The 12,366-nt window shown below is 44.6% G+C and overlaps 1 protein-coding gene across 1 annotated transcript in view; it reads right to left on the reverse strand.

Annotated features, from left to right (window-relative positions):
• Positions 1-8,110: 8,110 nt before the first annotated feature.
• tmem130 (transmembrane protein 130) overlaps positions 8,111-12,366 on the reverse strand; it is a gene marked incomplete at its 5' end in the record, with an annotated part of 5,935 nt that continues 1,679 nt past the window's right edge. Inside the window, 3 exons of the mRNA XM_083635857.1 lie at positions 8,111-8,584; positions 9,728-9,834; positions 11,745-11,947. Coding sequence (XP_083491983.1) covers positions 8,447-8,584; positions 9,728-9,834; positions 11,745-11,947 — 448 coding nt within the window. The 3' untranslated portion in view covers positions 8,111-8,446. The remainder of the gene's footprint in view (positions 8,585-9,727; positions 9,835-11,744; positions 11,948-12,366) is intronic.

Below are 12,366 nucleotides of genomic sequence, written 5' to 3' on the forward strand. Positions count from 1 at the left end.
GACACCTGGGCTAATTGGAATGAATATCATTGACAGATACTATCAAGAGCTACATGAAAACTATGGTCCAGAGCTGCTTTCTGCCCCTGCTTTAACCCTGGACGGTTCGAGGCACTGCTGGAACCAACGGCTGAGGACGAGACTCACCTACCTTCAGGTGTGTTGCTGTCACCCTCTCTCCTTACCATAGAGAATGGTCTGGCATATGTACCAGTGGTTAATGTAAGCTCTACAGTAGCTTATTTGCCATGTAAAGCCCCATTAGGAGAGTTATATGGTGGTGTACACACTGTTTCTCAAAATGAAACATTTATGGATTTTTGTGAAGAAAGTTCAGAACAATGCAAAGTGGCATCTATTGAGGTTCATTCTGATACAGAAGATGATTTTGATAAACATTTTGCGACCAGAGACATGTCAAATCTCACAATGGCCCAAAGCGCTGAAGTTAAGACCTTATTGAAGGAATATATCAATGTCTTTGCAAAACATGATAATGACTTGGGATGCACTGACTTAATAGAACATCATATTCCCTTGTTGGATGAGACGCCGGTGAGGCAACGCTATCGCCGTATTCCTCCATCACAGTATGAGGAAGTTAAAAACCACATTAAACAGCTAGTGGAAGCACAAGTGGTCAGAGAAAGCTGCAGCCCATATGCATCACCCATTGTTTTGGTTCGGAAAAAAGATGGAACCCTCAGAATGTGTGTGGACTACCGTCTGCTCAACTCCAAAACTAGGCGATATGCATATCCATTACCACGCATAGATGAATCACTAGATGCACTTTCTGGAGCCCAGTGGTTCTCAACACTTGATTTGGCAAGCGGATACAATCAAGTGCCAGTGACTGAAGCTGACCGCCACAAAACTGCTTTTTGTACTCCCTTTGGTCTTTTTGAATTCAACCGTATGCCATTTGGCCTTTGTAATGCTCCAAGCACCTTCCAAAGGCTAATGGAGAGAATTTTTGCTGACCAAAGCTGTCAGTCACTACTTTTGTATCTTGATGATATAATTGTTTTCTCATCCTCTTTTGAACAGCATTTACAAAGGTTGGAGACTGTACTACAGCGCCTCCAGAGGGAGAACTTGAAGGTGAAGCTAAACGAATGCTGCATGTTCCAGAAGCAAGTCAAATATTTGGGTCATGTAGTATCATCGGAGGGAGTGTCAACCGACCCTGATAAGATTGCAGCTGTTGCAAAGTGGAGAGCCCCTACCAACGTCAAAGAGCTCAAATCCTTTTTAGGCTTTGCAAGCTACTACCGTAGGTTTGTTGCAGGCTTTTCAAAAATCGCAGCACCACTAAATGACCTAGCCGCATCTCTGCTTCGTCACTCAAATAAAAAAGGAGGCACCCTGACCCTTATAGATCACTGGACAGATGCATGCGAATTGGCTTTTCAAACCCTGAAAGAAAGGTTAACAACAGCCCCTATTTTGGCCTATGCCGATTTTTCGAAGTCCTTTATAGTAGAGGTTGATGCCAGTCACCACGGGTTGGGCGCAGTCATTTCTCAAGAACACAGTGGGAGGGTTAGGCCAATTGCTTATGCTAGCAGGGGCTTGCGGAAAACTGAGCGTAATATGGAGAACTATAGCTCCATGAAATTGGAACTTGTCGCACTGAAGTGGGCAGTAACTGAAAAGTTCCGCGATTATTTATTGGGCCAAAAGTGTATTGTCTATACAGACAACAATCCTCTGAGTCATTTACAAACGGCTAAACTTGGAGCATGGGAGCAGCAGTGGGCTTCACAGCTTGCCATGTTTGACCTAGATATTAGGTATAAACCAGGAAAATCAAACGGCAATGCTGATGCATTGTCTAGGCAATATGTTATAGCCACACAGACTGTCAGAGCACTGGCCCCTTCTATTACCTTACCCCCTGCCCTAAGACAGAGTATCTATGACAGTAGGGAGGAGCAAGTCGAGGCAGCACAGCAGGCTGTGACCACCTTTCCAGTGCATCCCAAAGAAAGCATGGTAGCCCTTCAGGCAGCAGACCCTGTAATTGGCCCCTTCCTGGTGTTCTGGAAAAGAAAATATGGCCCAAATAAAATGGAACGTAACAACCTCTCCGCACAAGTGGTGGAAATGATAAGACAGTGGAACAGACTAGTGGAAGAAGATGGCGTTTTGTATAGGAAAATACTCCCACCTGATGGCGGACAACAAATGTGTCAGCTACTTCTCCCAGAGTCTCTGAAGGGAGAGGTCCTTGAAGGCCTGCATGACAACCATGGCCACCAGGGGATTGAAAGAACCACCGGCTTGGTGAGGAGACGCTGCTACTGGCCAGGTATGGCACACGACATTGAACAATATTGTAAGAACTGTGAAAGATGCACCCTGGCCAAAGCAGTACAGCCAAAAGTACGTAGCTTCATGGGACATCTGTTGGCTGCCAAGCCTTTGGACATCTTGGCTATTGACTTTACAGTACTGGAACCATCCAGAGATGGAAAGGAAAATGTACTAATCATGACTGATGTCTTCTCTAAATTTACACAAGCCATCCCCACCAAAGATCAATCTGCTAGCTCTGTTGCTAAAGCGCTGGTAAATCACTGGTTCTACATATTTGGAGTACCACATCAGATTCACTCAGATCAAGGGCGCTGCTTTGAAAGCCGGTTAATTCAAGAGCTGTGTCATACCTATGGCATTTCCAAAACCCGCACGACACCTTATAGGCCTCAGGGAAATGGGCAATGTGAACGTTTCAACAGAACACTTCATGACCTGTTACGTACATTGCCAAAGAATCAGAAGTGCAACTGGCCACAACACCTTCCACAAGTGTTATTTGCTTATAACACAACTGCACACCAGTCTACTGGTTACTCACCTTTTGTTTTGATGTTTGGCCAGGAACCCCAGCTTCCTCTGGATGTTACACTGGGACTACAGGAGCCAAAGCAGGGGACAGTGACTGACTGGATGGCAAGTGATCAGGAGAAACTGACGGAGGTCTACCAGAAAGCTCGAAGTCAGCTTCAACGGACTGCAGATCAGAGGGCCCAGAAAAATGATGGGAAGGTAAACGACACAGGCCTTAAACTAGGTCAAATTGTCTTTCGGCGGGACCACAGCAAGAGAGGACGCCAGAAAATTCAAGATTTCTGGGACCCCAGGTTATATCAAGCAGTTAAATGCCCACAAGACCAGAGCCCAGTCTACACCATCATGCCAGTGAATGGGGATGGGGGAACAAAGCAGATACACAGAGCTGAACTGCGTAGCGCCCAAGGACATATGACTGGGATGGCAGGAGACAAAGGGATTCCACAGAACATCTTGGACAGTGGGAAGGATGAATCTACAGCCACCTTGATGGTTTCCAGGAGGGGGATATGCCGACCCACAGGACAACAACCCATTGAAGCAGCTATGCCATCAGCCGGTCCTCCACCTCCTGGTGAGTGTATACACTATGACATTCCACCAGGAGGCATTACACCTGCAGTAACAGAGGTGCCATCAACGGCCCCCTATACATGCAGTCAACCGATGAGGAGAACCACCCGCACAACTGCAGGCCACCACTCGAATCCTCACAATCTCCCACGGTCTATCCAAGCAGAATCAGTGGAGGGTAATGTTGAGAGACAAGCTGTAGGTGTCCCCGTGTCACAACAATCCCTTGCACTCAGAGAACACATCTTTAGACCCTGGTGTTAGAGAGCCGACGGGACGTCGACTCCACTTGGGGGGGTTGTGTGTAGTGGGTGGGACTTAGGATTGGGTGCACTGGGAAGATAATGAGGAAGTAGGAACAGGTGTGTCAGTGGGAGGTGCTTAGAGTATAAAAGGCCAAGCTTGGAGTGTGTCTGGCCTTTGCCTTGCACCTCTTGTCAAACACATGTGGAGAAACATCCTGAGACCTATAGGGTAAGCCATGCAGTTTGGTGAAGTTTCTCTCACACCAGACACACACACATCATGTAGAAGGTGATTTATGTCTATGTCCTTCTTTTAGGACAGCTGCTTTAATACAGCCCTCCCCACTCACATACAGTTGAGGTAATACTTTACTGTTAGTGGGTAAGTCATGGTTTTGTCTACTATGCATCCAGGACTATGCATGTATTTTCCCCTATGCTGTGTTTGAATTGTTTGTTTGTTTGTAGAGTGACTGGTCATCTGGTGCTGTGCCTGGAGCCTGGAGAACACATCCCTATAGCTGCCTGGGTTCTTTTCTTTTTCTTTTTTTTTCTTTTTTTTTTTTTACATGAAAGTCTTGAATTTTATTGAAAAATATAACATGCTAAAACAGTATTAAACACTTAAGATTAAACACAACAAGACTACACAGCCTAAAAATGATTTTAAACGAAAAAATTACATAAAAGGGAGAATAAGAATAAAAGAATACAAAATTAAAACTAGGAGTTCTGTGGTCGGAGCGGCAGTTTGGCAGACTTGCTCTTGTTTGTCTTTTTCTTGAAGAATGGCACCCTGCTGTTCTCGTTGATCATGAGGGGCTCGTTCTCCGCGTGTTCTGTGGCCAGAGTGTTATCAGCAGGCTCCTCCTCCAGAGAGTCAGGTTCAGGGTGGAACAGGTTCTTGTCCTCCTCTTGCTGCAGAGGCTGCAGCTCGTCCTGCCTCCTCCCGAGGTCCTCCAGCAGCTGTTCTCGGCCCCGCGGGGTCTGGAGGCGTGTGGGGAACACAAACTGCTTCCTCTGAGGAGTCGCACCAGTGGGGGTGTCCTCCTGCAGCTCTTCCTGCAGGAAGCAGCGAACAGTGCGGCTGCTGCTCTCCACCCGACTGTGCAGCGCTGCCCCCTGCTGGTCCAGGATGTCCCGGTCCAGAGCGCTCTTTAATACAGCCCTCCCCACTCACATACAGTTGAGGTAATACTTTACTGTTAGTGGGTAAGTCATGGTTTTGTCTACTATGCATCCAGGACTATGCATGTATTTTCCCCTATGCTGTGTTTGAATTGTTTGTTTGTAGAGTGACTGGTCATCTGGTGCTGTGCCTGGAGCCTGGAGAACACATCCCTATAGCTGCCTGGGTTGTGTCAACTTATACCTTTGGTAGTTATGGAAAATTATGAATGTCTACAAGGCAACAATTGTCACATTTATTGTTGATTTGTTATATGAATGTGCTCCGGCTAACTTGTCTCTTTGTTCTTTTAATTCCAGTCAAGCGCCGATTATTATCCACTTGTTTTAATTGTTTGTTTATTGATGCTGCCCGATTTTAGTATTTTAAATAGACTTAACACTGGTTCTCTGTCCTTCTGTAGGGTTTCCTGGTGGCAGTCGGGGTGCGCACTGGGGGACGTGTGGTACCCAAGTGGAGTGGTGTGTTGATAGTTTGGGCGTGGTCACTCTTAAGTTGTGAGTGTAGGCTACTGTTTGTAGTGATCTAATCTCTTCCTAATGGTTGTAGTGATTATTCTCTTCCTATTGGTTGTAGTGATCCATTCCCTTTCTATTGTTTGTAGTGAGTTATTCTATTCTCCCTCATTGGTGTAACACTGTGCTGCCGCCTCCTCACCTATCTTCTATCTCTTCAGTCTTTCCCAGCAGGACCAGCAAATAGTAATTTTATTCCTTTAATAAAACTGCTTTGTAACAGCGCTTGAACTGGTGACTTTGACTGCTGTCTGTTTATTTAGAACTAGATGTAGCTGTATTCATTGTATTTTACATACAGGAGCTCCTGGCTACATAATGTAAAAAAAGAAGAAAATATGAAGTGGCCATCAAAGTTTAAACTCCAGTAGGTGGCGGTAATGCACATAAATATGTTTGCCAACCGCCATAAGACTCAAAAGAAGAAGTGACGTTTGCGTTTGACGCTTAGGTAGGTTTGACGTAACTTGCGTAAGAAGATGGCAGCCTCTCGTTGTTTGCAAACACGCTTGAGGGAGGCATACTTCCCGGTTTTTTGCTTGTAAAAGTATAGTTTCCGACGTTAATTAACCAACAGAAGACAAGACTCTGTATGTATGGAAAATACTAATCTCGAATATATAAGCTATAGCCGAGGCTCCGTTTAGCTCTGAGAGCAAGGCGAATATCCTCTCTCGTATGATTCAGACTATTCAGTTGTGAAGCTAACGTTAGCTGTGAAGCATTGTTTGGAGATTTAACGTTCAGGAGGAAAAGTTCCTCTCACTGTGTGCTGTGAACATGTCTAAAGTACAAAACCTGAGAGCGTTCGTCAACCGGCGACTAACTGCGGCTGCTGAAGAGATATTTGGTCTGTTTGAAAGAATGATAGCAGAGTACGAGGAGGAAGCTTGTCGTTCAATAGAGGAGATCGACCGTCAACGAAAGCTGCTGGACACCTTTTTAATTCCTGATGAAGTGCGGTTACACAGAGCAGACCTCCAGGAGCTGCTGGTTCCCCCTGGGCAGCAGGACTGGAGCCCTAGTCTGGACCAGGATGACCCAGAGCCCACATACATTAAAGGGGAACAGGAGGAACTCTGGATCAGCCAGGAGGGAGAGCAGCTTCAAGAGCTGGAGGAGGCTGATCTCACCAAGTTCCAATTCACTCCTGTTCCTGTGAAGAGTGAATATGATGATGAGAAAGCTCAGTCATCACAGCTTCATCAAAGGCAACCTGAGGAGACGAGAGAGGCAGAGCCTCTAGCCAGCAGCTCAACTGCACATATGAAATCAGGAGCTGAGGGAGAGGACTGTGGAGCATCAGAACCAGCCAGTGCTAGTGGCAAGACTTCAGACTCTTCTGAGCCTGAATACATCGATGACTGGACGGAAACTAGTGAACCCCAGTCTCTCTTCGACTCACAGAAAAACAGGGAAGTTCTTGGGAATAAACACTTTAGTTGTTCAGTTTGTGGTAAAAGATTTGGTCATAACATAGACTTGACCAGACACAGGAGAGTCCACACAGGAGAGAAGCCATTTAAATGTTCAGTATGTGGGAACAGTTTTAGTCGTAAAGACACCTTGAAACAACACATGATAGTCCACACAGGAGAGAAGCCATATAATTGCTCGGTCTGTGGTAAAAGTTTTACTCGAAATGAAAACCTGAAGACACACATGAGAGTCCATACAGGAGAGAAACTATTTACTTCTTTGAGACACACATACGGGCATTTTCACCCATATTTGGGCATTTAGGGGTGGCTGTAGCGCATAGCTATGGTGAAGTGGTGTAGTGCAGGGATCTGCGACAACCATATCTTGTGAAAAATGAAGACAGGACCTCCAAATATTATTTTTGTTCCCAAGCCACGAAAACTTGTCTGAAAGACAGCCATGTTAAAAAGCCCTGTTTTCCCAATGGAGTTTGGTGAACGGTCTGTTAACCGCACTGTCAATAATGTTAGCTCGCTTGTTTTCGAGATGAGCAGCTTGTTTATAGAGCGCCAAAGTGGACGTCACTTCCTGCCTCACCATGTGTACCAAAGTCTTAAAAAATATGAATGGTGAACAGCGAGAGACAATACTTTTTTTTAATCCCGTTTGAATTGTGCCATGAAGTCCACATGTACATTTTGTCCATTGAAAAGACGTGTGTGTCTCTAAGAATTGCTCGGTCTGTGATCAAAGTTTTTGTCAAAATCGAGACTTGAAGAGACACATGATTACACACAGCAGAGTAACCACGTAATTGCTCAGTTTGTGTGTGTGTGTGTGTGTATTAATTATGTTTTGTGTGATTGTCTAGTTAGACTCATTCTCTGCAAAGTCCTTTGAGACATGCATGTGATGAAGCGTTTTGATATAAACAAAAATTAAATCCACACATGAGTCCGAGTGTCCACACCGAGTCCACACATGATCCACAATAATATAACGTTTACTTCCTTTTATTACTGTAAGTAGACACTGCTAAATATAGAGGGTTTTCACAGAATTGTGTTGCTAGGGAACAGTTTGAAACCTAGCTTATTTCCTGTCAGCTATCGTATTAGCATCACACTCACTGCAACAGAAAGTTGGCTACGGGCAATTGAGAATGTTTATGTTGTCAAGTTAAAACCGTCTATAGAACAGACATGATGTGTAGAAAAGGATTGTGCTGTACACTATAAAGTTTGAAGTGATGGAGCATTCAGAGTGATTTACTCACTGAAACTATGCCGATCTGTTTTATATCTTGTCTTGTTTTTGTTTTTAAGGTGGAACTGCAGAGATAACATGCAGGCTGCTAAGGTTTGCTGTTACTTCTCTAACACCTTGAACTAAATGTTGATTTGTTAAATCGCTGTGTGCTTTATGCTCTGAAAATCCCACTTGCCACCTGGGCCAGTTCTCTTTCTGAACTCACCCACTCCCAAAATCACTTGCCCTGTTTGGGTAAGCCAACTTAATCTATAGCTTGCTTGCAAAAGTTTACACAGATATCATGGATCTTGTCACTTTGTACATTTGAATATGTAAAGTACATACATGCATACATTCTGTTTTATGGCCTGTGGGAGTAAACCAGCAGACAATTAGGTGTAATGAGTCCCATACTGCATGAGGAGTGGCTGGCTCTCTCCTCTCTCCGCGGTGGAGAAGCTGAAATGAATATTGCTGGGGCCATCACTGCCGTCGTTCTTCAGGAATATAGCATTACTGGACGCAGCAATCTGCGAATTCACAAACACTTGTGTTCAATTAAAGTCAATCAGTTTAATGCTGTTTCTCTTTTTTTTAACAAATGCCTTTAAATTAAATACATTTCCATTAACTAATGAAAGTTAAGTCATCAATACCCGTAACTCATTGAAAAACAAAATACTACTAAACTACTACTTTTCTCTTTTTTTTCTTTTTTCTTTTTTTTTTACCTCGCAATAGTTCCCAAAAATAAAGTTCTGGATTAAGCAGAGCTGTAGAATGGACTGTTTGTGTGTGTGTGTGTACTTTGAAAGGGTACGACGTAAGAATCAAATTGTATATTATCAGCATTATTATAGCATTATTTTATGCATTCAAACGGCCTGCCACGTACTTCCTGGAACTATCCTTGAAGGTATAGGTCGATGCTAGAATGGAGCCTATAGAATTAATCTACATGAATCACGTGACAAGCATTTTGGACTCTGGCGCAGACTTCCTCCTTGTGGTCATATGTTGCCTTCCTGCTCCTCTTAACCTCTTAACCTCATGATGTACGACTTACCATGCACTGCTTTTTGGTTGGACAAATTATTTGAAAAATGGATGTTTAAACAATTTCTTAATTTTGTTGTGGCTGTTTTATTTTTAGAATAAAAGATTGCAGAATTAAGATAAATTATGTTTTCTATTAATTTATTAAAAACAAAAAATGTGTGACCTAAAAGTTAAACTAAATGGGAGCAGAAACTTGCATACCGGTAAAAAATTTTTTTTACATAGAAATGGCAAACTTTTACTCAGTTGTTGGACAGTTTACAATACATGCTCTCTGCCATCAAGTGGATTTTCCAGTTGTATTTACCACTTTATTGGGACATTCATGTGTATAATTACGATATTTCCAACAGCACTTGAACGTAGCATTAGCAAAGAATTGTGTCATGCTGGTGATTGGAGAATCAAACTGCGCAACAGCATGGATCTGAACCCAGTATACTATAATATAACTACATATATATATTTATATATATATATATATATATATAATGTGACAATTCTTTATTTTCTGTCATGTAATTTAACCACTGCTTATCCCAATGACAGTTTACATGATGAGCACAATAGTTTATATTTGTGTGGTTGGGTTATAGGGTGCAGTAGGTCCTTACCTGTGGCCTGTTGTGATGGCGAGGCCGGCAGGCAGTGATCGTGATGAAGGAGAAGGTTGCTACAAGAACGGCCACACATGGCAGAATGAAGAGCAGGTTGCTGTTCACTGTGGTTAACAGATAAAAACAATGTTTAGTACAGAAGAGTGCTTAAGGATCTGTTATAAGGTAAGATACCATAAAGCTAGCAAATGTACACATAAAACAACAAATATTTTGTGAATTGTATCTTCCATATGGTTCTGAAGATTTGATAAGATGAGCTAAACTTGAATGTTCCAACATGAGATAATGTGTGAGAGTGAAACAGATGCCAGTGACTTTTCTCTAGTTGGGGTCATTTCAACTGAATTCTAGTGAAATTAAACTTGTCATTTTGGAAACGACCCCAGTTTAAGAACCACTGGTAGAAATCGTGGAAGTAGCAGCAATAGGCTACAAAACTAGAAGTTATTTGTCACTTAACAAGGCAAGCAGATATGTATTATTTGATACCTAGACATGTACCCAGACACATTGCATACTGTATAGCATATACTGTATATATATATATCTTTTTTCCCTGATTTTTTTTATCCCATTTTTATCCCCCATTAGTGCTAATTTTAATGTATTTATCCTGGTTGCTGCTCCACCCTCTGCCGATCTGGGGAGAGCCGAAACTGGCTCCATGCTTCCTCCGAGACATGGGCAGTAGCCAGCCGCTACTTTTCACCTGACAGGGGAAGCTTCACCAGTAGAACATAGCACGTTGGAGGATTATGCTATTCCAACGAGTTCCCCTCCCTCTGAACAGGCGCCCCTAACAACCAGAGGAGGCACCACATCAGCGACCAGGATATTGCATGTTTTGGTGTGGGGTTCCTATATGAAGGAAACCCCCAGGGGGCACGGGGAGAACATCCAATCTCCACACAGAAAGGCCCTTCTGACGACCCCACCCGGGCGGTGGGCACTCGAGGACATGCGGACGGGCACGCACTCCTTCAGCGCTCACAGCGTCCCAGGTGGGAATCGAACCCAGGACCTTCTAGCTGTGAGGTGACAGCACTTACCACTGCGCCACCGTGCCCCTAATAAATCAAATGATCATGAGTTTCAGTTGGATCACATGTTCTCTGTGTCTGCCTCGCTCCAGCAGCGGTGCATCAATTGACCACAGGAGACATGTGCTGGCCGGTTATCTCCCTCTGCTCTGATGGGCCTGGACTCCTCCACGCTCACTGTTTCCACTCTGGAACTAATCAACTAATGTGGACTGCGGCAAACTGGAAAAACTCTGATGCTGGAAGTGTCGAAATGTAGTCGAAATGTTACATTGAAACACTAACGCAGTAAATGACACAAATAAAATAAGATAATACGGAAACAGCCCTCCCTTATTACTGGTTAATTAATGGTTAATTGATTTAGTTTAGGATTAATACCAGTACATAGTTTGATATATATTGATTAACACCAGTACATAGCTTAGCTTCATATATTTTGATATGTTTATATTACTAAATTGGTTAACACCAGTACATATCTCTCTCCCTCCCTCTCTCCTTATATCTCTCTTACTCCCTCTGTCCTTTTCTCTCCCCCTCTCTCCTTCAATCTCCCTCTCCCTCTCTCCTTCAATCTCTCCCTCTCCTTCTATATCACCATCCCTCTCTCCCCTTCTATCTCTCCCCTTCTATCTCGCTCCCCTTCTATCTCTCCCTCCCTCCCCCCTTCTATCTCTCTCTCCCCTTCTATCTCTCCCTCCCTCTCCCCTTCTATCTCTCTCTTACTCTCTCTTTCCATATCACTCTCCATCTCTCCCCTTCTATCTCTCTCCCCTCTCCTATATTTCCCCCTATCCCCTTTCTCTTTCTCTCCCTCTCCTTCTCCCTCCATGTCGCTCTCCCTCTTTCTCTCTCTCCCTCCTACATCTCTCTCTCCCTCTCCCTCCCCTTACCTCTAATTATCTCATCTCTCTCTCTCTTTCTGCCTGTCTCTCCATCTCTCTCTCTCCCTCCGTCCCTCCACTCACGGTTCCTCCTGACGTAGAGGCTGTAGGAGGTCTGCAGCTTGCTGATGTCGTTGCGGGCGCTGATGTCGAGACAGTGGACGCCGGCCGAGGTGAAGGTGTGGTCGAGGCGCAGCGTGTTCCCGTACAGCGTGGTGAGCGTGCAGCCCACCGGCGTGTCTGACATGCAGCCGGGCAGGAAGCGCCAGCACACCCACATGGGAGGGCTGTATGGGAGGGAGGCACACACACACACACACACACGCACGCACACACACACACACACACACACACACACACGCACGCACACACACACGCACGCACACACAGCGCTCCAGAGTGGAGCAGCACACAGGTGAGCTGAGTTTGAATCAGCCAGTGAACTCTGGAGCAGCACACAGGTGAGGGAGCCAGAGGATACTGTAGCTATGTGGGTTTTGTAAGTAAACATGGGACATGTCTGTGGGGATTTACGGGGTTACGTGAAGGCAGCGTACAGCCAGTGGGTGCGGTGAGAGAGAGGGGTTCACCTGTGATTGGCTGGGGGAGGGGAGCTGTGAGTGAGAGCGGAATAGCTCGGGGTTGTTGGAGGCTAGGAGATAGCTAGCAGGGTTTGGGTGTGTGGTTGTGGGGTTTGGTTTGGCGT

The sequence above is a fragment of the Poromitra crassiceps genome (genome assembly GCF_964638095.1).
Source record: "Poromitra crassiceps genome assembly, chromosome: 4".
In the NCBI taxonomy this organism is placed as follows: Eukaryota; Metazoa; Chordata; class Actinopteri; order Beryciformes; family Melamphaidae; genus Poromitra; species Poromitra crassiceps.